Source organism: Odocoileus virginianus, unplaced genomic scaffold, assembly GCF_023699985.2.
Source record: "Odocoileus virginianus isolate 20LAN1187 ecotype Illinois unplaced genomic scaffold, Ovbor_1.2 Unplaced_Contig_2, whole genome shotgun sequence".
Taxonomy (NCBI): Eukaryota; Metazoa; Chordata; class Mammalia; order Artiodactyla; family Cervidae; genus Odocoileus; species Odocoileus virginianus.
In genome coordinates, this window is record NW_027224319.1 from 3,659,884 (window position 1) to 3,687,768 (window position 27,885).

General features: G+C 49.8%; 1 protein-coding gene across 6 annotated transcripts in view; it reads right to left on the reverse strand.

Annotated features, from left to right (window-relative positions):
* The window catches only part of FYCO1 (FYVE and coiled-coil domain autophagy adaptor 1), a 103,608-nt gene that overhangs the window by 45,733 nt on the left and 29,990 nt on the right, over positions 1-27,885 (reverse strand). For 5 of the 6 annotated variants that reach the window (XM_020916126.2, XM_070463312.1, XM_070463310.1 and 2 more), the window contains exons 2-10: positions 21,508-21,650; positions 18,470-18,576; positions 16,618-16,743; positions 13,087-13,193; positions 10,164-10,307; positions 6,997-7,087; positions 3,686-6,028; positions 2,584-2,676; positions 1,701-1,819 (exon numbers count right to left, since the gene is read on the reverse strand). In XM_020916126.2, the coding sequence (XP_020771785.2) occupies positions 1,701-1,819; positions 2,584-2,676; positions 3,686-6,028; positions 6,997-7,087; positions 10,164-10,307; positions 13,087-13,193; positions 16,618-16,743; positions 18,470-18,576; positions 21,508-21,562 (3,185 nt within the window). In that variant the 5' untranslated portion in view covers positions 21,563-21,650. Of the gene's footprint in view, positions 1-1,700; positions 1,820-2,583; positions 2,677-3,685; positions 6,029-6,996; positions 7,088-10,163; positions 10,308-13,086; positions 13,194-16,617; positions 16,744-18,469; positions 18,577-21,507; positions 21,651-22,154; positions 22,232-27,885 lie in introns of those variants that run through there. The other variant, XM_020916128.2, reaches the window with a different exon arrangement.

Here is a 27,885-nt window from a genome sequence, read left to right on the forward strand (position 1 = left end):
AGGTGACCAGGCAGAGGAGCATCTGTCCCCCACGTTTCTCTGGGGCTCTACACATGGGGTGTGGCACTGGGCACAGAGCAGGCACCAACTCTGCATGGCCAGGAGTTCAACCTGAGACCTTGAGGCCTATGGAATCCTTCTCTGGGTACTGCAGAGTCTCAGGCTATGAGAGGGGCTGGCTGAACCACAGTCTGCCCATTCTTGCCCACTTCTCATTCGGCTTATCAGTCCCCTAAGGCAGTGGTTTTCCAAGGATGGTTTATGAACCAAGGCATTCATAAACTCTCCATAAAACTAGAGGGCTATGCCTGACTAATCAATCTGTATCTATTCCAGCCTTGCCATGTCCAGTAAAAAATTGTCAGCAGGCTATTTATGAGACACTGTCCACCAAAGTGATCTTGGGGACACACAGACATACATACAGTTATAGCATTAAAAAAAATACCACCAGCTTAAGAGGTTCTATTTAAGTTGTCACATGAACACGACCTGGCTCAGGGCTGCCAGAGTCCTACAGGAATTGAACTCCGAAAGGAGAGACAGATGAGAGGAAATACACATCCAGGCTACTAAGCATCCAACGTGGTCTGAATATCCCACTGAGCCTGGGTCAGGCCTAGAAGCAGGTGGCAGGAGATGGGTGGGAAAGCTAAAGCCTCGGGGAAGTTTGGTGTGTCTGCTTCTGCTGGGAGCACACATGCAATCCGGCACCAGGATCCCCTGCAGGATGAGCCTGGCCCCATCGCTGGATGGCGAGCTGATGATGCACACAGCTCCAGGGGGCTGCCAGGTCTGAAGATGTGGCAGCCTTGGGGCTGGACACAGGGAGGGCCATATTTTAAGGTTAAAAGAAATGATGAAAGGGTGATGGCAAGACGTGCTCTCCACAGACACAGCACAAGAGAGTCTGCAGGAAGACAAGCCTATCCTGCTCCCTGGCTCGATTACTCACTCCTGAATGAGCTGGGACAACTTCACACTTAACCCCGCAGCCTGTCATGTCACTGATGAAGAATTCATGTCAAAACTCATATTGGGGAAAACATGCACACACATAACTCACATATCAGTTCCCTAAAACAAAATAAAATACAATAAAACACAAAACTATCTGTATATATATATTTTTAGGGTAGTTGTTCAGAAAAAGACTCTGGAGCCAAATGTTCTAAGTTCTAGTCCTGCCATCACCACTTACACACTGTGTGACCCTGGGAAAGTGACTTCACTCTTCTGAGCTGCAATTTTCTCTTCTATAAAATGGGATTAAGTAATAATACCACCCTCACAGGACCGTTGGGAGGATTAAATAGGCAAGTAAATATCAAATATTTAAAATGGTACCTGCCACATTTTAGGCTTAAATGTTTGCTGTTGTTAGTATCATGACACTTGCCCAATTTTTATTTCATTTTATTTTTACCAAAGCATGAAGTTCCTGAACTGAAATATGCCTCCCAGAGATGACAATGGATTAAGAGAAATGTTCCCTGCAGCTTCTACAGGCTTATGACAGGCAGATTGCCAAGGATCTCTGTGGCACACTTCTGACATAAGCACTTCCTGGGTCTACAGCTTTTCTTGTAAAAGGACTTTTTAAAGCTAAATGAGTGGCTGACTTTCTAAATGACTGGACCAAACCCGCCCCTTCTGTGAGGACTCTGCCCTTGGCCCCGTGGGCAGACTGTGTAACTGACCTGTCCAAGTCTTGGCGCAGGGCGGCCCCCTCCTCGTCCTTCCTCAGCACGGCGGCCTGGCACTCGGCAAGGTGCTTGCTGGTGCAGCTCAGCTTCTCCTGCATGTCCGCCTGGGTGGCCTGGCACAGGACAGCAGGGAGAAGATGCCTGGCTGCAGAAGCCGTGCAGGGTGCCACCCGGGGACTGGCTCGCTCCACCCCATCTGGCTGGCGCACTTCCAACGGGAGGGGCTTTCATTTAAGTGTAAGAGGCCAAGAACGAGTATGTGTGTGGAGTAGGACAGATTCCCGTTTGTAAGTATGTCCCCTGAGCATCAACTAGGGCCATTTGTGGTGGGTGTAGGGGCTCCAGGGTGGTTGCAGGGTGCGGGGGTTTCTGAAAAACATCACAGCCCTGAAGACAGGTTTCAGCGCCACCCCTGCTCCAGCTCAGGTCAGAATCACTGACTTGGAGAATATGTGCAGATGTGTGTGTATGTTAGTCACTCAGTCGTGTCTGACTCTTTGCGACCCCATGGACTGTAGCCCGCCAGGCTCCTCTGTCTATGGGATTTCCCAGGCGAGAATACTGGAGTGGGTTGCCATTTTCTTCTACAAAGACACGGCAGGGGGTGGTGTGAAAAAACACACTTGGCAGGACCAGCCAGGTGCCCAGAGAATGGCAGGGCCATTACACAGGGCACCTACAAAGGTGAGCTGACAGCAGCTCCAGGGAGGCCACTGGATCTCCCGCAGGCAGGCCTCCTGACGGTCCGGTGAGAGACGAGCGAGATTCCCTCCCCAACAGGCCCACAGCCCGGGAGCAGAATGACCAGGTGGATGATGGGCGGCCCCTGCTCAGGCATGCAGGAGTACCTCCCCTGGGCCCCAGGACTCGGGCCTACCTTCAGCTTCCCTTCGGCCTCCTTGGCGGCCTGCAGCTGCCGACCCTGCTCCTCCAGCTGGCCCCTGAGGTTCCTGCATTCTTCACTGGAGGTCTGAGAGCATGGGAAAGGGATCAGAAAAGTGGGGTCCTTGTTCTGAGGCTCCTTTGGCCCCATTCATCCAAGTGGGTAAAAACAAGCCACTTCTCCTTCTCCCACTCAATAAGCTTTGGGCTTCACTGGTAATACAATCCTGTCAAGCTAAGAGATTTAGCTTGGCCTCTGAGCTTAGAATTTCATTTCTACGAGGGAAGGGTGGAGCATGGGCCACATGGAGCGGCACAGGATACAGTGACACAGGGTGGGAGGTACATCTGTGCAAAGGCAGCAGCTGCCTGAGCGAGAGGAGTGGTCTCAGAGCGCACAGACCCAGAAGCACACAGACACGCGACGAGCAGCAGAGGCCAAAGCCCCGTGTCTGTTTGCCTGTGTCGTCACTCTTAACCCTCTCCCTTGTGCAGTCTAGGGCACGCATAAGCTCGTCTATCCCAAGGGTCTTGTGAAAATGAATTGAGTTGGTTTATTACAACTGCACTGTTACCAGAAGGCAGCTGAAGGGACAGAGAATTCAGGGACAGGATTTGAGACAGTCAGGAACTCACAAGCCCAAAGGGCTTGGACAAGCAAGTACATAAATGAGGGTAAGGAAAATACCGGAGGCCTCATGTTTCCTTAAAGCAGGCAGTCCCCACCCTGCTCCTGCTGACTGCTGCCATGTAGGAATGGGGGCACAGGTTTACAGGCCTCTTAAGATTTCAAAAGAAGCCCCTGAACTAAATCTACAAACAATTTGCTCTTAAAACGTTGGCTGCTAATTACAAAAGAAAATTTTGTGTGGGCCAAACTTGTCTGCAGTGGCATCAGATGTCTGAGGGAAGGCATCCCTCCCTCAGGTGGGTCCCTGACAGGTTCTTGCAGGACAAGGACGCTGTGAGCTCTGACAATAGGACATTCTCGGGCCATCACGGACCACATGGCCCAAGGTGCCTCCCACTCACTCAGGGACCCACCAGGTCCTGCTGCAGGAGGTGGGTGCAGCTCAGGCAGCTAAGGGGAGGGATACCTTCAGTCTTCTCTGGTAGTCCATGATTTCAGTGCTCAGCTGGAACTTGAGGGTGTCGAGCTCCTGGCGTGAGGTCTCCTGGAGGCTCTGGCCGTGCTGCTCAGCCTGGGCCAGCTGGGCTTGCAGGCCAGGCAGCGCGCCGGCTGTCTCCTCGGCCGCCTTCAGCTGCTCCTGCAGGCTCTCCTTCTCTCGCCGCAGCCCTGCCACTTCGTGCTCCAGGCCCTCCCGCTCCCTGGAGGCTGCCTCTTTGGCCTCTCGGAGCTCCTGAATGGTGTGGGCCAGCGCCCGCTCCACCTGCTCTTTCTCCGCGGTCAGCGCACAGACCTGGATGCCGAGCTCGGCTGTGTCCGTGTTGGCGCGGTGCAACTGCTCCTGCAGCTCGGCATGCTCCAGACGGGCCTGCTCGGAGCTGCACCTGGCCCGGGACAGCTGCTCCCGCAGGATCCGGAGTTCCTCTTCCCTCTGCTGTGCCTCTCCGGCCCTCTCCTCCCTCAGCGCCCCTTCGCGCTCCGAGCACTGCAGCAGCTCCTGGACGTGGGCCCTGTTGAGAGCCTCGTTCTGCTCCTTCAGTTGCTGCACAAGGGCCTTGTGCTCTGCCAGAGCAGCCTCAGCCATGCTCAGCTGGCTCTTCACCTTCTCCTGGTCCCCTAGGGTGGCCTGCAGCTTGGCCTGGAGCTCCACCACCGTGGCCTGCAGTCGCTGGGCCTCCCCCTGATGGATCTCCAGCTGCGCCTGAGACAGGGCCAGTTGGGTGGCCAGCTCCTGTGGCGCATGGTCTTCAGGTGGGCTGAGACCCTGTTGGCCTCTGTCTGCCCTGAGGGTCTCAATCAGCTGGGTCTGCTGCCGGCACTGGCCCTCAAGAGCTCGGAGCTCCCCGTCTCGGGCCTCGGCGAGCTGCCGGCCCTGCTCCACCTGCTCCTGCAGTCGCCGGCACTCAGCCTCCTTGCTCTGCAGGGCAGCCTCCTTCTCTGCCACGTGGGCCCGCAGGCTTGCCTCCATCTGCTCTGACTCCAGAGAGACCTGGGAGCCCTGGATGGCCGCCTCCCGCTGCTGCAGTGCTTGGTAATCAGCCTGCAGGGCCTGAAGTTTCTCCTCCAGAATGTGGTTGCGCTCAGCCACATTCTGCAGCTCCTTCTCCAGCTCCCTGTGGGCCTGCTGGAGCTGGTCCTCCGGGCCAGCTGCATGCAGCCTGGGATTGTCTGTCTGTCCCTCCTGCAGGCCCCGCTGTTCCTCCTCCAGCGTCTCGCAGGCCTGCTGTGGGGCAGAGTTCGGAGCCTCACGCGTCTCAGCTGTGCCGGGCAGACCTGGGCCTGGCTGCACAGCAAGTCGCTCCAGCATCCCCACCTTCTGGCTGAGGTGGTCCCTGTCCTGGATGAGCTGCTTCTTCTGCTCCTCCAGGTTGCTCACACGCTGGCTCACCTGGGCCAGCTGGGTCTCCAGGAGCTGCAGCTGCCGTGTCAGAGAGCGGGCCTCCAGTTCCAGCAGCTCCTTCTCCTCCTGCCGCCGCCGCGTCTCACGCCTCGCCTCCGCGAGCTCCTCCTCCAGGGAGCCCAAGTGGCCCAGCGACTCCTGCAGCCGGCGCCGGAGCTGGGCTGCCTCCTGCCCCTGGCGGGATAGCTCTTCCCGCAGCAGGGCTGTCTCCTCCACCAGGCGCTCCAGGCAGGCCCGGGCCTCCTCCTTCAGCTGCAGTTCCCCGGCCAGCTGCTCCAGCTGCGCTGCCTGCTGCCTGCTGAGCTCCTGGACGCGGGTGTTCTCACCTTCCAGGGCTTCAAGCCTCACTGCCAGCTCCTGGGTCTCCAGGGCCGAGTCACTGGCGATGCGCTCTTCCCGCTCCTTTGCATCCAGAGCCGTAGCGGCAGTCTGCTCCAGGACATCGGCCGTGGGCTGGTCCCTCCTGCCTGGGGAGTCACGGGGGGCCTTGAGCTCCCGAGCCAGGGGCTTCAGCAGGGACTCCAGCCGCCTCAGGGCAGAGCGGTAATCCTCCTCCTTCTCCGAAGCCCCCAGCTCCAGGGCCTGCAGGCACGTGTGCAGCTCCACCGCGGTGTTCTGCGTGGCCTGGGTGACTTCCCACTGCTTCTGAAGCGCAGCCACCATGTCCGCGAGGCGGCTGTTGTCCTCAGCGGTGGCGCGGCCCCTCTCCCTCTCCACCTGCAGTTGCTCTCCCTGCAGGCTGATGGCCGCCTTCAGCTCCTGGTTCTCTCTGTCCAGCTGCTGCATCCGCTCCTGCAGCTGCTTTTCCCGCACCTCCAGCTGGTCCAGCTCCAGCCGCATCTCGTCGAAGCCCTCCAGGGACTCGCTGTTTAAGGGGTTGCTCAGGTCCAGGCTGGAGGCCATCTCCTGAGTCTGGGCGGAAACACGGAAAATAAGTGGCTTGGGGCTGAAGCTACACAGCTGTTTGGTCAAGCTTTAGAATTTAATGAGACCAGAAGGAAAAATACAGCAATTAGGTGACCTAAAGTCTATGGAGCTATTCGAAGGACTGGAACCCCTTCGCTCAAAGCAGTTGCCAGAGAAGGTCAGCAGCACATCCTAAAACCATGATGCAATGCCACATTGATGCAATGCCACATGCGTGAGTTCCCCTGAGACCCAGAATCTACGTTTCCCATCCCACCTCCGCTAGCGCTGGTGGATGGTCACTCTCAGAGAAATGAACTTATATGGAAATTACTGCTCACCCACTGTACTGTACCCACAATTCCTACTGCGATTATATCACAAAATGGGGTAAAAATGCTACTCTGAATGCTTTTTATATTGATTACTCTTTATTTTGCTTTGCTGAATAATTTCAGCGTTCTTTCCCATTAAACTATATGACACATTCCATTCACATAGATAACAAAATTAACCAAACTGACCTTACCTACTAGCATTCACTGAGCACTAGGCACGCGCCAAGGCCTCAAGCACAGTATGTGCGTACCCTCGTCTATTCCCTACAACCATCTTAAGGGCTGGGATAATTGTTACGATCCCATTTTACAGATGAGAGAGCTCAAGGTTCGAGAAGGTAAGTCACCTTCCCAGGGTCACACAGGTGGCGAGTGACAGTCAGGATATGATCTTGCCACTTTTAGCCACGGTGCTAAATCACTTCTTCTAAAACACTTCAAAAAGTTTTAAAAAATAACTTACTTTTTAAAAGGCCTAAATTCCTTTTGGTTGTAAAAACCTGGACTCTAGGAAACAACAGGTAGGACTGAGGGGTTATGTGGGTTGGGGCTGGAACACCAGATGTCTGAAAACGTCCCGAGTTAGGCGGGGCAAGGACATGACAGGCAGGAAGCCTCCAGCCTTTCTGGCATTACCTGCAGGTAGCTGCTCACCAAACTGCTCATGCTCGAGCTTCGGCTGGGTGGTCTCCACAGGTAAGCAGAAGAGCTGGTGGCCAGGGTCCTCCTGTGGGGCCGCAGAACAGACATGCCTGCATCAGAGCAGGAAACACACACACATACTCGGGGAGGCCTTGGTTGTCAATTGGCAACCGGGTGGTGGCAGGGGTGATGCCCACCCAGGTACAGTGAGGAGGCAAAGTCCAACAATTTCCACCAAAGCACACGTTCAGCTGGACTTCAGTGCTGAAGTCTAAGCATGGTGGCTTCGCTCCCACTGTCAAAAAGGAACGATATGCTATTTTCCCAGTTTGGGGTTCAAGGTCTCATAGAAACTTTGGTGCCAGCCATTACTTGTCTGCCAGTGAGGAACCAGCCACAGTCAGTCTGGTAAATAGATGTCCCGCTGTGCTTTGGGCCTTGAGGTCACTGCTTTATAGTACGATACACAGGTGATGTGGCGGAAAGACCTCTTCTGGGTCATGTGACTGCACCAGACACTTTTCTCGCTGCAGAAAGTTCTATTTGATGGCACTAGTCACTGCAAACGAAATGCACTTTCACTTAACCAGAATCTGTCCCTTAATGTACAATTACTGCATTTTGCACCTTGTTAGTCTCCACAGCCCAGCGACCGCACTTCTCAGCATCTACCCGGAAGACAGTCACATACGTGTGCATACATGTGTGAGGTGGCATGGGGGTGCTCTTGGCAGTGTATCACAGTGGAGAAAGCAGAACCAGTCTGACTTTGTATCACTGGAGAGACACAGACCTCTTTACTCACACAAAGGAACACTACGCCACACGCTGGTCATCTTTTTTGTAAAGTGCCAGACAGTGAATATTTTTGGTTTGTAAGCCTTATGGGCTCTGTCACAACAGCTCAACTCTGCCACCGTAGCCAGAGAGCAGACCCACAGACAGCGGGCCAACAAAGGCGCCGCGCCGCCCTCCGGGCCGCGGCCGGCCAGCACAGGCGCCGCGCCGCCCTCCGGGCCGCGGCCGGCCAGTCCCACCCCATAGCTGTGGGGCTCCCTGTGCCTCAAAACCAAAGTGGGATGAAAAAGACGCGTTGCAAAAGAATAGCTACTTCATGATTCAATGTAGGCAAATGTAAAAAAATACATATATTAAAAAAAACTATTTATATTTATGAGGACACACAGTAAAACACAAAAATATCTGGGAATGACATTCATCAACTACAGGGTTGTAATTACTTCTAGAAAGGGAGAAATCAGAAAGGATGGCCATGGGGTGGGGCTTTATTTGAATCTATATTTTATTCCTTAAAAAAAAGGTATCGGAACCAGCTTGAAGGGGCTTTGACTGGCCAAATATAAGATAACTTGAGCTTTAAAATTATTATAGTGATGAATATAACCTACTGAATAAAAGAAGAATCCACATACTGCTATAAATAAGCAAATGAATAAACAGATGAAGAAGAAAGAAAAGATCTTCCCTACAAACAGAATGCCAACCACTAATGCAGAAGGAAAAATGGACTCAGAAAATCACTCTGATAACCATGACAGTAATTGATTCAGGAAAGATTTACCAATGGATGCTAACAGGGGAGAGATTTAAAAGAAATAGGATAAAAGAAAAAAAAACAAAACCTAGTCTCAAAATGTCTTCCAATAAGATACAACAAAGAGAGAAACAAAACTTCAGGAGAAACGTGGCTAACATCAGCATAACCAAATGATGACGGTTAACCTCACTAGTAATGAAACGAGTCAACATCCTGTGCCTCTGGATATAATGCACCGAGGGGGGCACGCCTGGGCTCTTCCTCCCCAAACGCTTACCCTGAGTACAGTCATAGGAAAATACGACAGACAAACTCAAATCAAGGAACAATTTACAAAACAACTGGCCTCTACTTCTCAGAAACGCCTGTGCTATAAACAACAAAGAGGAGAGACTATTCCAAATGAACAAGGACTAGAGACCCCTGACAATTCACTGACGTGATCCTAGAATGTCGATTCCCCGATTTTAACTATTGTACTGAGGTTGTATGAGAGGATGTCCCTGATTTAAGGAAATACACAATGAAATACTTAGGAGTAAAGGGCAATCAGGGCTGTGACACATTCTCAAATGAGAATGGAAACAAACCACGTTTACATAAGGAGAAAAAGTGATATGGAATTCCCTGACAGTCTAGTGGTTAAGACTCCATGCTTCTGCTGCAAAGGTACAGGTTCAATCCTTGCTTGGGGAACTAAGAATCCCCAAGCCATGAGGTGCAGCCAAAAAATTACAAAAGAAAAGAGAATGATAAAAACAGTTGTAGTAAAACACTGATAGCTAGGGAATTGAGGTGAAGGACAGATGAGCACTGTGTACTGTTTTTACAACTTTTCTGCAATTCTGAAATGATTTTAAAACTGAACCATTCTAAAAAGGACATGTGAAGTAAATATGGCAAAAATGTTGGCTCTTAAGTCCCAATAGTTGGCACATGGGTTCCATTACAGTCAGTACTTTTTCCTCCACAGAAAGAAGTCCCTAATAAGAAATACAAAGAATTGGAATTAAAAACAAAGCACACCTTTTTTACAGAAAGTGAAAAAAAAAAAACGCAGAGTGCTGGGCGTGAGCTGAACTTGTGTCTGGTGCCCTGGCCCTGCTCCTGCTGGCTGTGTGGCGCTGGGCAAGCCCCTCCACTCTCTGTGCCTGTTTCCGCAGCACCTCACTCCTGAGACGGGCGCTGTGCTGGTGCAGGAAAAGAACACACAGCAAAGCAAACTCCCAACAGCCCTTACGCGATGCGCTTTCTATCCCTCTCACTGGCGTCTATGGTGATAACTGTAGCTACCGGAACACAACTGGGAAAAGCCCGCTTGCTTCCACTTCGCTCCCACACTGAGTTCCTTAACACATCTGAAAACCCTGGGTTTTGCATATGCATCTCCACTGACTCACACCACCTAACCAACTAGGTTAGTTGAAGGCTGGAACCTTCAGATGTTATCGCTAGTCATGATGCAACCACGTCTGTAAAATTAGCAAGCATAAGGTAATTTACTACATTAGCAAAAGTGCTTTGAGCAGACTGACGGCAAGCTTCAAAACCTCAAACACCTCTTTCCCCTCTTTTCAACCAAGCAGTCAATTCTTCAAAGTACCTGGCAAACGTTGGCCAGGCAGCATCCAGGTCATAGCCCCTCGATGCCAGGTCAAACTGGACGTCAGTCAGCTCGTAGAGTTGGCCCACGATGTCAGAGCTCAGCTTTGGCTTCAGAAAGGGGCTCCTTGCATAGTACCAGTCACTGCAGAAAAACATGAAAAGGGGTCAAGTACAGGAATAATAAAGATAATGGAAGAGTGCATTTAGTCAGTCCTCCTAGCACGGCTTTGCCTCATCAAATTGCAACTCAGAGTACTAAGTTAATTAAATTCAGACAGAAATATGCACATCCCAATGTGATTTTCACCACTGAAGTATATAACTCTTAAACTCACTCTTCTTCAAGGAAATTACTGAAATGAACTAGATGGTTATTTGTTTATTATTTATATCCTATCTATTCCCCCAAAGAATGCGAGAAACCTTAAATTTGAATTACCGTCCAGGAAAGGGTAGTTGTAAGGGAAAGAACACTTTCTTTTCAAAAGAAAATCTTGTCTTCTATCCCTCTTGGAGAATGCAATATAGGACACTGAACTCACTGCTAACTTCTGTCCAGACACGAATTAAAAAGTCAAAGAACAAAATACCTCCACTTTGAGGTGGTGGTTGTTTTACTTCATGTGAAACAGTAAGAATTAAAGAGACAACACTGATGAGTTTAATGAACTACTTGGCTGATGTCTGGGAACTGGGAGACACTGTAAGTCAGTTTATGACAGCTGTCACCAAACAACACAACAAAACAAACTTCAAATCAAATGTGCAAAGGTTCTCAACTCACATTAATTCACAAAGCTTAGCATATACGAGAAATATGCATTTACACAAATCTTAAAGGTGACACAAAATGAAACAAAATATCTGCCCCCCCCCACCAAGAGTTTTTCTTTAATTCAGAAGTATCTCTTTGATTAACTGGAAGAAGCCCCAGAGGTAGACAGGTGGCAGAGGTGGAAAGGGGAGCTGGGCCAGCCACAGAGGTTCAGCTAACAGGCTCCTAATTGGATATCCTCTCCTGGCTTCACGCGCTCAGTCCTGCTCTCCGTCCTGCCCTCCTCCCCCTGCTCAGGGGGTGGGAGGGGCATGAGGGGCCCAAAGGCTCCCCATCTGGTCGCTGCCACAAGCTGCAGGGAGCCCAGAGCAACGTGGCCGGCACTGACTCAGCGTCTCTGGTGAGCCCCAGGCTCGCTGGTGTTAAAGATTCCACAGGTGGTTCTGCGGAGAGGCACGTCTGCCAGCACCAAGGACATGCCATCCACCAGGGGAAACCACCTGGCATCAGGAGTTTTGAGACCTGAACCCCAGTTTCTGCTTCCCACCTGAGCATCAGTGGGGCCCAGAGAGAGGCGTCTGACCTCCCTAGGCCTCCTCACCTGTGACAGCTCAGGGCTACCTGCTCCGTGTGCGCCAAGGACTGTGGTCAGGAAGGGGAGGAGATGACAGGTGAAGGCCTCTGCTTGTGCCAGGATGTGACACAGACAGGCACTGCCACTGTGCCTGACATTATTATAATATTATAATCTTTTAGCTTATCTTACTTCTTTGAGGGCTCCTGAACTTGTTTCAGAGGCCTCATACACTTTAATGCCTGGTGCAAAGTGTTGGAAAAAATCGTTCACTGCAAAAACAATAATTTAAAAAGAAAAAAACTACATATTCCTACCTTTCATTTATCACATCATGTTCTCATATACTTTCTAATCATTTTATATGTTTTTGTGCAATTTCGTCATTGTTGTCATTAGGACAGATAAGATTTGCATTCTTTTTCCTTGATCATTATATTGTTATTTTCACTGTTGCTATATAGACTTCGTTATTACAATTTTAAATGATGTCGTGCTATGTCATTTAAGTTAATTTGCTGTAATTTTACAGCCCTCCATCATTGGATATTGATGGCTTTCACTCTGTGTATTATATAGCCTCACAATTTTTTTGATAGCTGATTTATAGTACTGTGTTAGTTTCACAAGTACAGTAAAGTGATCTGGTTACACACTATATGTACATGAAATTAAAAGACGTTTGCTCCTTGGAAGAAAAGCTATGACAAACCTAGACAGCATATTAAAAAGCAAAGACATCACTTTGCCGACAAAGGTCTGTCTAGTCAAAGCTATGGTTTTTCCAGTAGTCATGTATGGGTGTGAGAACTGGACCATAAGGAAGGCTGAGCACTGAAGAACAGATGCGTCTGAACTGTGGTGTTAGAGAAGACTCCTGAGGGTCCCTTGGACAGGAAGGAAATCAAACCAGTCAATCCTAAAGGAAATCAACCCTGAATATTCTTTGGAAGGACTGATGCTGGAGCTGAAACTCCAATACATTGGCTACCTGATACAAAGAGCTGACCTACTGGAAAAGACCATGATGCTGGGAAAGACTGAAGGCCAAAGGAGAAGGGGACAACAGAAGATGAGATGGTTGGATGGCATCACCGACTCAATGGACATGAGTTTGAGCAAGCTCCAGGAGACAGTAAAGGACAGGGAAGCCTGGTGTGCTTTAGTCCACGGGGTTGCAAAGAGTTGGACATAACTTAGCGACTGAACAGCAACAATGTATGTACACGTCTATATTTTAAAAATTCTTTTCCATTATAGGTTATTATAAGATACTGAATATAGTTCCCTGTACTATATAGTAAATCTTTGTTGTTTACTTTATATATAGTACTGTGTATCTGTTAATCCCATATTCTCAATTTACCTCTCCCCAAGAAGTTTGTTTTCTATGTCTGTGAGTCTGTTTCAACAGTTTCATAAATAAGTTCACTCATACTGCTTTTAGATTCCACATGAGAGATCCATTTGTCTTTCTCTGCCCAGTGTCAGCAGTATCATTACCATTCACGAGGGGCCTTCAGGTCATTTCTGAATCACATGGGGTAGAGCCCAGAACTGTCATGTATTTACCTGGTCACTTTGGTGTTCATGAAGCACTGCTGTAAGGTGTCAGCTAACCGCTGGTGCACCAAGGAGTAGCGAATAAATGCTCTTCCTTTTCCAAGAGATGTTCGGAGCTGGAAAAAGTAGATAAAATAGAAACGAAGAGCTGTTAGCCCAATTCCAAACACAGGCCTCCAAGGCTAGCTGGCAAAAACAGAAATAGGGCGGAAAATGCCACCCAGCTCTCCCCTACACACAAGCTTCACTCAAGTCCCTCAAAGAACACAAAACATTTGACAACGTCACCTCAGAGAAAAAGGCCTAAAATGTGTAGACGTCTTGCAGGCTTCCATCTGAGAATAATCTGTGGGCTCTAGCAAACGTGCCATGGAAGGCACAGTCATGAGAGGCTCAAACATCTACTGTGGATTCTACTGGAAGGTCATTCTTTCTCCTCTGCTCCCTCAGAATCCCTGGGTTTAGAGTCAGAGATGAAATGGTCTGGTTTAACTTGGAATCTTTAAAAAGCAAGCCGGAGATAAATGGAGGGCTCCTCATAGCAGCAGTACCCTTGAGGAACGATGGTCTCCGTTGAGCAAATGTCTGGGCTGGGTTTGTGAGGTTCTGGGAGAAGACAGGCAGCAGAAGAGGCCCAGGCGGCACGGCTGGAGGCTGTGTGGGGGGGACAGAGAGGAGGGCAAAAGGCAGAGGGGTGTCGGGGACCTGGGACGGGCGTAACTGCTCCTCTGTGTCCTCATGGAGCCGTCAGTAAATCCATACATCTGCCAGTGCTTTCCTGGTGGGATCTCTTTTCAGCTATGCCAACTCACTGGGTTTAGTCAGAAGGTATGCAGGGGGTGAGGGCAGGGATGTTTCTAGGCAGCCCAGTCACAATGAGGTAATGAAAAATGGGTGCAGTTCTGTTTCAATAACCTTGAGGTGGATAGAAGGTCCGGGTGCAAGCCTGTATTCACCTCTCCCCACAGTGACAAAAAACAGCTTCTAAAGAGGTTTCTGGCAGGTTGTTTTGATAGAGGTAGAGTAAGCTGGTCAGAGAGCCTGGCCCTAGCAAGACACTTGAGATCAGTATGCAAATCAGGGTTCATGCTCCTGATGTTCCAGCCCCAGAAGCTCAGGATAAATAGGCAGGAGCCCAAAACCTGCCAACTTACCACATGCACCTGTTCTGTCAGGCACTGGCTCTGACCGGGGTAAGCCAAGACTTACTCCCTTCTCATCTCTTCAAAGGTCAGAAGTGTTTACCGTGGTGGTTGGGGGAAGGGTAGCAGTGGTCTGACCAAAAGATGGTCCTAACACTTCACTCTTAAGAGTTCCGTGGAGAGTAAGGAGGTCAAACCAGTCAATCCTAAAGGAAACCAACCCTGACTATTCATTGGAAAGACTGATGCTGAAGCTGAAACTCCAATATTTTAGCCACCTGATATGAAGAGCCAACTCATTGGGAAAGACCCTGATGCTGGGAAAGATTGAGGGCAGGAGGAGAAGGGGGTGACAGAGATGAGATGGTTGGATGGCATCACTGACTCAATGGACATGAGTTTGAGCAAGCTCCAGGAAATGGTAAAGGACAGGGAAGCCTGGTGTGCTGCAGTCCATGAGGTTGCAAAGAGTAGGACACGACTTAGTGATTGAACAATGACAACAACCCTCCATCCTATTAAGAAGCTAACCATGGAGCTGGACTGAGACAGGAAACACGAGGTATGATCTCCAGCACCAGCATGTTCACGATGCTGTAAACATCCCGGTTCCCAGCACCGTTTAGCTCAGGGCTCTGTGCCTTCTCATTGCTGACGTGAGGAAATGATACCACAATATGAGGTAGTTTTAAAAAATGAGGTGTGAAACCTCATAAGACATTTCTGTCAGAGCCTGTAAGACATTTCTCTGTGTGAGTTTTGTGGATCTGAGGTACAGCCAGGAGGTTTGGAAATGAAGGTGGGTGGCAGCCTGACCCACCGGCTTTATAAAATCCATCATGGCATGTCCGCAGGGAGTGGATCCCGACAGATGCTCGGGGAGAATGACACCCCCACGTCCAAATTCTTTTCCACTTATGAGTGAGGTGAGAACAAAGTGCCCAGCGGTGACAACCAGGAAACCAGGCACCTGAAAACAGCTGAGCAAGGCATCGTGAAGTGAAGTGTATAGGTCACACACACACATCCACACCCAGGCCCTGCTCAATCTAAAAAAAACCCCACATAACAGCTCAAGTCTATAAGCTCCCAAGGGAGGGGCCTGTCCTTATTAATAAAATGGCCATAGTAACAGCACTTAGAACATTTAATTTTTTAAAGGCAAACATTTGAGGCTACATTTTAAGTCAGGCCTATTAACTGAATCTATTATATGTGTGAAAGGAGTTATGTTAAAAGGTCTTTTTAAACATCCTTTAGGGAAGGGAACAACAATAATTTCCTTTGTATAACAAATGAAGATACTGCGTAGCCTTTTTTAAGACTTTTTGAGATCATGGGTCCACTTTCATCATTCAGTTCCTTAAGTTTTGTTAGCATCTAATCAAAACTCACTGCACTACACAGAGAAGCAATACAACACTTAATCATGTACCTGAGTGTCCCACCAGGCATGAGCTCATAAGACCTGTCTGTGCATCTGGACATTAAGCCAATTCCCCTGAGCCAGGATCTTCCCTCACTTTCTCAGCTGTCAGAAGGTACAGCTGGTGGAGAATGCCCAGCCCTCAGTGTCCGCATGTCTAACGCTGTCATTCTCTATAAGAAGAAATCTACCCGGCTCCAGGTGGCACAGCTGGGGAGTTCTTCCCAGAGCACACGACCCTGTGGCCTTTGTGGGAGGCCAGCCAAGGAACATGTGCTCTGATTTTAAAGGGACCTTAGACTTACTGATGAGATACTGAAAAGAAAGATGAAATGTATAAACTTCCTGTCTCAAATCTAGGTGGATTCCCTAATGTGCAAAGTTATTCACTACCAGAAGGACTAGACTGATGAGACAGAGAATGTGTGTTGCTGTTCATCCGGAGTTTTGTAAAACAGCAAAGCAATGGCTTTCTGCTCTTGCGGGGCTTAGAACTTAATGTGGGAAGTTGCTTACTGCTGGCATTTTAAGAAGTGTCTCTCAAGATCCCACTTCACTCTTTTCATCTGAAATCCAAGTTTTCTGGGTATAGGGAAAGTAGCCTAGCAAACTGTATGGATTTTATTTAAGAAACCAATTCTTTGAAAAAAAGGTGAAGGTGTCCTGTGCTGTCCATCTCTTTGGGGGTACCATGTGCAGACTGCAATGTGAACAGCCCACCCTGTGAGGTGATGTGTGGGCCGAGGTCTCACACACAGTCTGGACTCGGCCACTCTTCGGCGTGGTAAACGCTCACCTAACAGGCGTCCCTGAGCTTTCAGCAGGCACTGCACACAGCTGGACTGGGCTTCCTCACTTCCTTACTACTGGTAAGCCCTCCTTCCCTCACTTGGCTGTCTGCAGCAGAGGTCTCTGTGAGAGAGGCTTAAGCTGGAGAGGAGAAGATGTGAGATCACTGGTTGTTTCGCTCACCTCCGAGATGGACTTGACGAATCGGATCCCATCGTTTGCACCCTTCACCTTGGCCAGACAGGCACAGAAGTAATCCCAGTAGTCCTTCTTGTTGCCCAGCAGGGTGGCCTTCTCTTTCTGATCGAACTGGGCAGAGAAAGGAGAGAGAGGACGTTCAAACACACTGCTGTTTATCCCACCATTTAAATGATGGGTAATAACAACAGCTTCTTAGTTGCCTGGCACTGAGTGAGGCTCTTTATTGGCATTATTTTTACTTACTGAAGACTGAGGGTGTTTTAGTCCCCAGTTTAAAGGTGAGGAAACAGGCTAGGAGAGGTTAAGCAACTAGCTCAAGGTCATACAACTAGTGAGATTCAGGAATAACAGGCCCTCAAAGTGACCTCTGTGCATAGAGTTGGGCGGAAGACACCAAAGGAGCTATTAACACACAGAAAAGAAATGCAAGAGAAAAATTCTAGGGCAACATGAAGAGTTATTAACAATGTCTTGATATAGGGAAATGTGTTAGTAACATCTTACCCCAGTTACACAACTCAAGTTTCAGTACTGTTTTAATATACATAGAATAAATCCAAATAAATGTCAGCCATGAGTCATTTCAAAACCCAAACCAAAATGGGTGAATTCAGGGAAGAAGGGAAAAAAAAGCCCATTAATACTTTCACAGTGTAAAACAAGAGAACCAGTCAAAAAGGCATGTGAAAGGAGAGACTTCAACACACTGCGGCACCTCCTCCAGTGGGCTCTCACGCCACATGCTCTGGTTGGAGGTGACACTGCAAACTTACAGTGTTCAAATGATAGAGGGTATCTTCCTATAACCTGATGTTCTATGGCATTTTTTCTGATTATAAAACATGTGTATACATTGTTACGAGGTCTGGATAAAACAAACTAAAATAGAAGAGAAAAAATTATAATGCCTAACACCATCACCCTGAGATAAGTTTTATTATTGTATTGGTCCATTTCCTTTCTGCCTATTGTAGTTGCCTATATTTTTCCACATCTGTGGTTCTCTAGATCTGTGCTTCTTGAACCAAGCAGATGTAAGTTTGGTTATATAGTGGATGTGTTAAAATAAAGCTTCCTGGGCTGACCTCAGAGACCATGATTCAGCAGGTCAAGGTGGGAACCAAGAAGGTACTTCTACATTGCTCCCAGGTGACGCAGATGCTTCTGGTCTATGACCACACTTTGAGGAGCAAGGCTCTAAAATGGGGACTTCTGGATAGTCTTCAGAGGGCCCAGAGCCTCCTGGAAAATGTGTGACCAGGTATGTATGACTATGTTTGGGGAGAGATTCCATAGTTTTCCCTGATACCAAAGGGGTATGGGATTGCTCCAAAGTGAAGATCCCTGCTATACAGAGACCTTGTGACCTGCATTAAGAGGACATAAATCTCTGAAGTGAAGCAACAGGTGCTCAGTCGTGTCTGACTCTTTACGACCCCATGGACTGTAGCCTGTCAGGCTCCTCTGTCCATGGAATTCTCCAGGCCAGAATACTGGAGTGGGCAGCCATTCCCTTCTCCAGGGGATCTTCCTGACCCAGGAATCGAACCAGTGTTTCCTGCATTGCAGGTGGATTCTTCACCAGCTGAGCTACCAGAGAAGCCAAAATCTCAGAAGAATGCTCTCTATTCCCAACACCATCCCGAGGGGCAACAATCTGGTTCCCCAGAGGATCACACTTGGAGGCTGGGGACAGCTCTGACCTGCAGTCTAACCAGGAGGGCTCAACAGCTCCACTGAGCCTTCGGAGCTGCATCCTGTGTTTTGATGAGGCAGCTGAGAGAGAGACAAGAGACAACAGAGCAGGAAGCAACACACGACAGGAGTCACTTACCTGGAGGAGGTACTCGAGTTTATAAGAAAACTTATGCAAGTTGGTGCTGTCATCTGTGATGGGTTCCCCTGCTTCCTTAGATTCTCTGCTTAGTTCTGTCACAGCATCTTTAAGACAACAAGCAGGAACATGTAACCAGATGGAGTTGGCCTCAGAGAGAGCAGCTGGGTGACCCAGGGAAGCAGGAGGAGTAAGTGGTCCACGATGGCAAAGCACTGCGCACACACGGGGTGCTGCCTAAACATCCGTGGGCTGGAACACTCCAAGTTAGAAGGCACGAGGCTGTCCCGAGAGCCAACAGGTACTTTACAGCAGCTCGCTGACTCGGCACCTTTCTCGGTCAGCCCTGTAAGCCCACCAAGAAGGCCTCATGATTTGCAAGCAGTATTTGGACAAAAACATCCGCTGCATGGACGAATCCTACAGCAGTCCCTAATACAGACTTCCTGAGGGCTTTATCCTCTACCCTGCCGTGTTTCTTGTTCCTCACTATAACCCCACTACTCAGTACAGGTAAATCCAGACTTCCTGAGGACCCAGAAGGTGCAAACAGTAGTCATGACGACAATGGCAAGAGCGACACCACCATCTGCTTCTGCCAACTGAGTGCCGCTTAGACGCCAGACCTCTGTGTGTCTGTCTTCCTTATTCAACAGAGTGTTGTGAGGCAGGAATTGTTTTATTTCAACAAATCTTAAGATGCAACTGATTTTAAGATGAGCCCAATTTCATAGCTGTTAAAATGTGAAAAAAAAAATGGTACAAGGTAGAATTGACAGAGGTGGACATTTTCATCCCCACTTTACAGACAAGGAGCTCACCAAGAGTTCAGGGCACTTGGCCAAAGATTAAGGGTGGCAAACGGCAGAGCTGGAATAAGAACCCTGGTTCTCTCAGGAGAACCCTGGTTCTGATCCCAGAGTCCCTCTCATAACTTCTAAGACAATTTACCTCCCAATGCAGAAAAAGAGGAAAAACCCCTCTGACTCTCACTCACAGCCTTTCTGTGGGACAGAGGGACTGTCAGAAGGTGGGTCTGCTTTAGACCCTGAGAAAAACATCCCGAGCTGAGATGCTTTGGGATACGCAGGACAAAACTGCCTTCACTGACAATTCTTGAAAGAAAAGGAGCCCTGGGACCAAATGGCATGCTTAGAAAGCAGATGTGCCCAGGACTGAAGCTGGGCCTCAGCTGTTAAAAGTTAACCAACTCTGACCCCTCAGGCAAAGCGAGCCACCAGCAAAGACAGGTTCTGTGGGACTGAGTCTCCCAACAAGTGACCAATGTCCGGTGTGCCCGATGAGAAGCGTCTGCCGTGGGGGCTCCGAGGGCCCGGGCCAGGGACCGGGAAGGACACATAGCCTTCCTCCTCCGCCCTCAGGAAGGGGCAAAGCTCACAACCTGCTGTGGGAACTTCTGAAAGGTAGAAAGAAGGAGCCTTAGATATGGAATATGAAATTTCCTGCTTTAAACTCTGACTGTTACCAACAGATGAAAGGAAAGGCTCTTGAGAAAGTGTGATGCCTTTTGAAACTTCCAACTGAGGTGCTCTGAGCACTGCGTACTGGACACTGAGATGGCCTGGGACGGGGGGGATGACAGACAAGGACAGCTTGCAGGGTAGAAAAGGGCAACTGAACAAAAGCAGATGCCTATCCTCCTCCCTGGATCACGAGCTCTGCCACGGGCTCCTCCCTTCCTCTCTCTTCCCTCCACTGAGGACCCGCAGGTCCCAGAGTCCTCCTTGAGAACCAGAGACTGAAACACAGAGAAGATGGTCTATTTTGTGGAGAAGGCTCTGAAGACCAGGGCAAATTCAGATTTGCAGCGACTGTCACTTTACTTTCTGTGTGTGTGTGCGCATGTGTGTGTGCATGTGTGTGTAGATTTAAAAAGACAAGAGGCATTTCACATTGTAGCTGGACGCAGACTGGTGTGGTTAAGAGCACAGACTGTGGCACCAGCTGTGTGTACAAACCTAGGCTCCATCTGACGGAATGTGTGACCTGAGGCAAGTCACTTCACCTCTGTGTCTGTTTCTACATCTGCAAGATGGGAATGAAATGATTCCTGCCTCACAAGACCAAATGTGAGGGCTCAATGAGTTATTGTCTATGAGACTCATGCCTGGCACAGTGAAATGCCATGCAATCATCAGCTAGTAGAGGCCCAAAGTACTACATAAATAGGAGATAAGCCTGAGTTTTGACCCTCTCATCCAGTTTTGACCCTCACAAGGAACACTCTTGTGGCCTCCACTAGCCTGGAGCGACTGCAGTTGGTTTATCATCGGTCTGAGCAGTTAGGAACCTGGGCCTTGAGTTTATCAGGAGAGTGTCACCAGGGTCCCCGTGACATGGAAGAAGGGGGCACAGAACATGTGCCAATGCTCTAGAGAGGCTCACGAGACCTGCCCTGGAGATCCACGGGGGATGGAAAACTTGCTAAAGTTCTGAGCCTTGGGACGGCACCTCCAAGGGTGGACTTGGGCCCTGGACTCCACGGTCAGTAGAGAACACAGCCCGTTCCTCCAGGCCTGCCCTCCTCACACGCACCCCCGCCCGCTCTCCCTCTGTCCAGCCGAGGCCCACGAGCCGGTCTCTCTCACTGAGCTCAGAGAGTCTGGGAGGCAGCAGGCCCAACTGCAGGGAGTGCAGCTGGGGCCAGGCGGGAGCGCGAAACCAGAAAGGCAGGCATGTCGTCTTCCTACTCAGAGGGCGGGCGCATACTCCTTCACAGAGGAGCCAACCCCAGCACTGCCCAGCGGTGTGTGTACACACACACACTATAATCAGACAAAAAGGGGTATCTGATCTTGTCTACACACTGCCTCTACAGTGTCTGAGAGGAGAGCCAGGCAAGTTCTTCCAGCCTTACACGGGGTGGACATCTGAGCCCCAAATATTTCAGTGATGTGTGCCGAGGGCTCCGATCACCATCGGTGTAAACACGGATCACAGGGCTGAAACTCAGCCGGCCCTGGCAAAGCACAGCTCCCTCAGCGCCAAGCTCGGGGTGCCCTGCGGCCGGGCCGTACCTTGTAAATCACGGATGATTCTCTGCAGCTGGCTCTCTGCGCTGGTGGACGCCATGGTGACCGTGACCGTCTGGGGCCACCTTTCCTGGCTGCGCGCTTCCTGCCTGGGGTCGCTCAGCAGTGGTCAGACTCCATGGTGGCACCTGCATGGGGAGGAGGCCGTGGAGGAAGGGGTCACAGACATGACTTAAGGTCAGCAGGAGAGGGACGCCGCTCTGGGAGCACAGTCACCCCGTCTGGGCGTCTCCTCTGAACGGGAAGGGCTAGACCCTTCTGCGTGAGCCTTGCTCTGATACACTTACATTCTCTGATACACTTATATTCAGACACAATGACCTGGTTTGGGGCTTCAGAAGAAATGAGATCTACTAAATAGCACCACCTATTCTTTCTGAGCTCCCCTCCCAGGCTGCCCTCTTAGGCAGGCCTGCCTCACTTACCACCTTTAAAAACCTCCCAGGGGCTCCCCTCACCCCACTACACCGAGGCCAGAACCAGTCCAGCCCCCCACTCACTGCAGCCAGGCCTAAGGCGCGGCCATACCAGCTCCGTCCCCTCCATGCCCAGCCCCACGCCCTCCCAGGCTGCTTTCTGAGGAATGGTCGGTAACCTCTGGCCAGCAGCAGCCGTGGAAGGAGGACACATACCCTCAGGGCTTCTGGATCAAGGAGAGCCTGGCCTGCCTCTCGGGGAGGTCTGTGGCCTCCAGCTGCCCAGTGTCCGGCTCAGCCGGGGAGGGGAGACACCAGGGGCTACCGGGGGCCTGCACAGCCAAGGGACGTGTCTATTTTAAGCATGCCTACAGTGCTCTCACGGCTGGTGAGTCCCGAGTCACCAGTGCTACTTGGGCAGCTGCTGAAGTGATGTAAGGACACAGTGGTGGCAGGAGGCCAAAAAAGAGGAGATCCGAGCAGCATCGGAAGGAGGTGTGGACATGCACGTGGACACCAACGTATCCTCCTTTCAGAACCTCTAAGCCTTGCCTTAGATGGCTGATGCAAAGGCGTAATGTCTGCTGGCAAGATCGGCTGGTAAGACGAGAGGTGGCCAGAGCAGCCACCTGTGCACTGGGCCGGCGAGGGGCTTTACACACTCAGCCATTCTAATCCTCAGCAGTACCCTGGGGCCGGGGGAGGGGCAGACAATGCACCAGGGAGACCTGGGGCACAGAGAAGCTGCGCAGCTCGTCTAGGCCCAGGCCAGCAGGGAGGGGAGCCCTGGCCAGGCTGAACTCAACCCCTTTAGCTCTACACCGGAGCCGCTGTCACTACAGCAAGCGTCACCCACTCCACTGGCTTCCGGGGTCTGCTCTGACTCCATGCCTCTCAACTGTGCCGCCAGCCTGAGCGTTTCAAACACAAGCTGGCCCATACGCGCCCTCCACCCTTACTACTCCAGGAGACAAGGAAGGAGGAAAAATGGTTGCGAACTTCAAGTTCCCAAATATTTACAAAAGCATTCCAGGTCAGCCTGGGGCCCAGGGAGGGGCCGTCATGGCGCAGATATCCCTAGACCTATTTTTAGCTCACAAGCCGACAAGGCTGTGACTCAGGGAAAACAAGGCCCAAAGCGGGCTCCTCCTGCCTAAGAGGAACTAGACAGGCACACAGCAGCACCACACCCCCAGGAATTTCAGACACAGAGACCCAGAGGGTCAGGGGATCCACGGAGACTCTGCCAAAGTCCCCAGTAAAAGTGCTGGCACCCCACCATCACAGACATCAAAGTGAGGGTAGGCTGATTTACCGGAAGCCAGCCTGCCCATCCCTGGGCGGCTCTCTGGGTCCCTGCTGAACACAAAGCCCGAGAAGGGACCAGCCAGGACCCTAGAGAGCAGCAGCCCAGGATGGGTCAGACTTGTGCAGCGGCTCTGCTGCCTGGGAGACACTTGGCTCCTCCTAGCAAGGAGGAGATGGTCAAGGACCACCACTGTCAACGCACAGCTGCCCAGCACCGCCCTGTCAAGTTCAGTCTGGGCTTCAGGGCACACAGGCACGGTCCAGCCCTAGAGGAGCTCAGCTCTGTGCCCACAAGACAGACAGGAAGTGTTTAGATATGCAGATAAGGCAGAAGAGGTCCACGCAGAGATACAAATAAGAAGTTATGAATACTCAGTAAGGGGAGGGAATGAACCAGGGATACACACAACACATGATGTTTTTCAAGTGAAAGAAGCCAGACTGAAAAGCCATCTACTTTACAATTCCATCTGCGTGCTATTCTTACAAAGGGGAAACACTGGGGAGAAATCAGATCTATGGCTGCCAAGGACTGACGGGAAAGGGAGGGTCTGACTACAAGAGAACATGCAGAAATCTGGGGAGCAATTCTGTTCTGTCTTGACTATGGTGGTGGCTACATGACTGCATACATTTGACAAACGTAGGTGTCAAACCTCACTTACTGTGCATTTTATCTCAACAAAAGAAACAGCAGCACTGGGATGAATTTAACGAGATGCAAGACTTGAGGAAGGGAACGTTCATTCCACTTGGGGAAGGGAGAGTGTGGTGGACAGTCTGTGATGGTGACTGGGTTGGGCAAGGCCTGAAAAATGAACAGGAGGTCATCAAAGAGATCCGAGGAGGAAAGGGCGGGACAGGTGTCAAGGCTACATCTGTACCTTCACGCCTCTTATTTGATTATGGTCAACAGAGAGCCTTGTAGCTTCGGGGGGAAATAATCTTGAAAGAAGATGACCTGGAGAGTCCACTGGGTCTGTGTGCATACTGAGAGCTGCGGGAGAGCCGAACATGAGGGGGAGGTCGGAGCCTGGAATGGAAGTCCTGACAACCACACACTCTGAGTCACCTTGTCCAGGCTCTGGCTGGGATATCACACGAACCATACAACCAACCTCGATTTCCTAGAAACCAGTCCTCTTTGGAGCCTGGCACGAGGGCAACGTGTCCCTAAACCAAACTGGCATCTTGGCAGGATGAGCCTGAGCAGACAGAAACATGCTCCTTCTGGACCTCCTGGTGCTTTGGTGAAGTGGCAGGTGTCAGCCCGAGCCCAGGAGGCCTTTTCTGCTGAACCCTGGCGTGCCCCCCTCTACCAACGCCAAGCTCCCAGGTCATGAGGTGAGCTGTGCCCAAGCACGGATTACACAAGCTGGTTTTCCCAAGAGCCTGCATCACCACCAAGGTAAAAGCCCTGAGAACCTGTTGCTCGGTCTGTGGGTCACAGCAGGTTTCCCTACAGGGCTGTGGGTCATCACCTCCCAGGGCTTCAGGAAGCAAATGGTCACCATAAGAATGCTAGTTTCATGGATTTGAAAGAATGACTCTCAGCATTCTGGCCTCCCTTTTCCTGATCCTGAAGTTATTATTAAACTTCAAAAGACAGAATGGGGGCAGTCTCCTTCCACTTTATTTCCTCGTGTCTCTAGATGAGCTTGCCCTTTGGCTTAGGGATGAGCTATTTTTACACATAACACTTCTGACACCAAATATGTGGCCTTTTCCCCATACCAGTATCCAGTTGTCACCACTGGGTGTCCTGCAGTTCAGTTAAACTGGTTTTCTTTTTGTCTAAGCCACATGGTTATGGGATCTTAGTTCCCCGACCAGGGATCAAACCCACGCCCTCAGCAGTGAAAGCTCGGCGTCCTAATCACTGGACCACCAGAGAAGTGCCTCAGTTCAATCCTAACTCTGCTGCTGCTGCTAAGTCGCTTCAGTCGTGTCCAACTCTGCGACCCCATAGACGGCAGCCCACCAGGCTCTGCCATCCCTGGGGTTCTCCAGGCAAGAATACTGGAGTGGGTTGCCATTTCCTTCTCCAATTCTAACGCTAACTCTAATTCTAACTCTGGAGTCAATGCAGACCCCACAGGTTAAGGGTTCAGTCCACAAGACTGCCTGGGCTTCAGACACCAATCACAAGTCCCAGTACCTGTCACTACCTGTACTTCAGACCAACCAGTTATTAACCAGGGCTCCCACAATCCCCCTCTCAGGTTTAACAATTTGCTAGAACAACTTACAAAACTTGGGGAAGCATTTTACTATTACCAGTTTATTTTAAAGGACACAATCCAGCAACAGCCAAACGGAAGAGAAGCATAGGTAAGTCGGGGGTGGGGTGGGGTGGAGTTTCCATGACGTCAGGGCTCCACACACTCCAGCACTTCAATGTGTTCCTCAGCACAGAATTTCTCAGAATCCTGTCATTTCTAGGCTTTTCAGTTCAGTTGCTCAATCGTGTCCCACTCTTTGTGACCCCATGGACTGCGGCACACCAGGCCTCCCTGTCCATCGCCAACTCCTGGAGCTGCTCAAACTCATGTCCACTGAGTCGGTGATGCCATCTTCTGTTGTCCCCTTCTCCTCCCACCTTTAATCTTCCCCAGCATCAAGGTCTTTTCCAGTGAGTCAGTTCTTCAAATCAGGTGGCCAAAGTATTGAAGCTTCAGCTTCAGCATCAGTCCTTCCAGTGAATATTCAGGACTGATTTCCTTTAGGATTGACTGGTTTGATCTCCTTGCAGTCCAAGGGACTCTCAGGAGTCTTCTCCAACACCACAGTTCAAAAGCATCAATTCTTCAGTGCTCAGCTTTCTTTATGGTCCAACTCTCACATCCATACATGACTACTGAAAAAACCATAGCTTTGACTAGATGGACCTTTGTCAGCAAAGTAATGTCTCTGCTTTTTAATATGCTGTCTAGGTTGGTCATAACTTTTCTTCCAAGGAGCAAGCATCTTTTAATTTCATGGCTGCAGTCACATCTGCAGTGATCTTGGAGCCCAGAAAATAAAGTCTCTCACTGTTTCCCCATCTATTTGCCATGAACTGCTGGGACCAGATGCTGTGATCTTTGTTTTTTAAATGTTGAGTTTTAAGCCAGCTTTTTCACTTTCCTCTTTCACTTTTATCAAGAGGCTCTTCAGTTCCTCTTTGCTTTCTGCCATAAGGGTGGTGTCATCTGCATATCTGAGGTTATTGGTATTTCTCCCGGCAATCTTGATTCCAGCTTGTGCTTCATTCAGCCTGGCATTTCACATGATGTACTCTGCATATAAGTTAAATAAGCAGGGTGACAATATACAGCCTTGATGTACTCCTTTCCCTATTTGGAACCAGTCTGTTGTTCCATGTCCAGTTCTAACTGTTGCTTCCTGACCTGCATACAGATTTCTCAGGAGGCAGGTCAGGTGGTCTGGTATTCTCATCTCTTGAAGAATTTTCCACAGTTTGTTGTGATCCACACAGTCAAAGGCTTTGGCGTAGTCAATGAAGCAGAAGTAGAACTCTCTTGTTTTTATTATGATCCAACGGATGTTGGCAATTTGATCTCTGGTTCCTCTGCCTTTTTTAAATCCAGTTTGAACATCTGGAAGTTCTTGGTTCACATACTGTTGAAGCCTCACTTGGAAAATTTTGAGCATTTCATTACATAATGTACGGCTGATGAAATCACAGGCTACTGGTGATTAACTCCACCTTCAGCCCTTCTGAAGGCAGGTCTAAGGATGGGGCTGAAAGTCCTCTAGCAACCAGCCCTTACCAAGACACCACCTATCCAGGGGCCCAGGAAGAGTCAACCTTACTAGCACAAACTGCCTGTGTGGTTGAAAGGGTTTTATTTTGAATAACAAAGGATACTCCTATTACTCAGGAAATTCCAATAGTATTAGAAGTTCTGTGCCAGGAACCAGGGACAGAGACCAAATATGTACTTCTTATTATATCACGGGGATCCCAGACTTCTGGCATGAACCAGCATGATCCTGACCTTTACAACCCACTGCAAACTGCTCTCCTAACTCGGGGGACACTCAGAAACTGCTCTGTCCACACGCCATGGGCTCCAAGCCTCCAGCACCTTGCAAGGCCCCCACAGTCCAAATCACCCCCAGGAACCTAGGATCCTTGTTGATGACTTTGTAAACACCTCCTTCACTTGTCTCTGGCAAGCTCTTTCAAAAACCAGAGAAATTTATTTTATAAAATTTGAGGGAACAGCGGAGTCTCTTGCCAACAACACAAAATTATGTTTAAGCTTATCCAGAATGTCTGAAAGCATCCAATTTTCTGATAAAGACAAAAAGAGACTAAACACATTTTAAAAAATTCTTATTTATTACCTGGGACTACTGCATGGCTTCCAAGTCACAACCGAGGTATTATTTTAGAGGTGAAGGACCTTCCTTGACTTCCAAATTCCTCCCACACCTGCCCAGTTGCCCTAAATGCCTTAAACAACGGAGACAGCAGTTCAACTTCAAATTAAGATACAAACAAAAGCTGACTCATAAACGTCTTCACACTATGGTACAAATGACTAATACTCCTAATGTTGCCCAGAAGCTGGCTCCGGCAGGAACAACACCGTGCCAACTGGGAATGGGCACTTGCCAGCTGCCTCTCCAA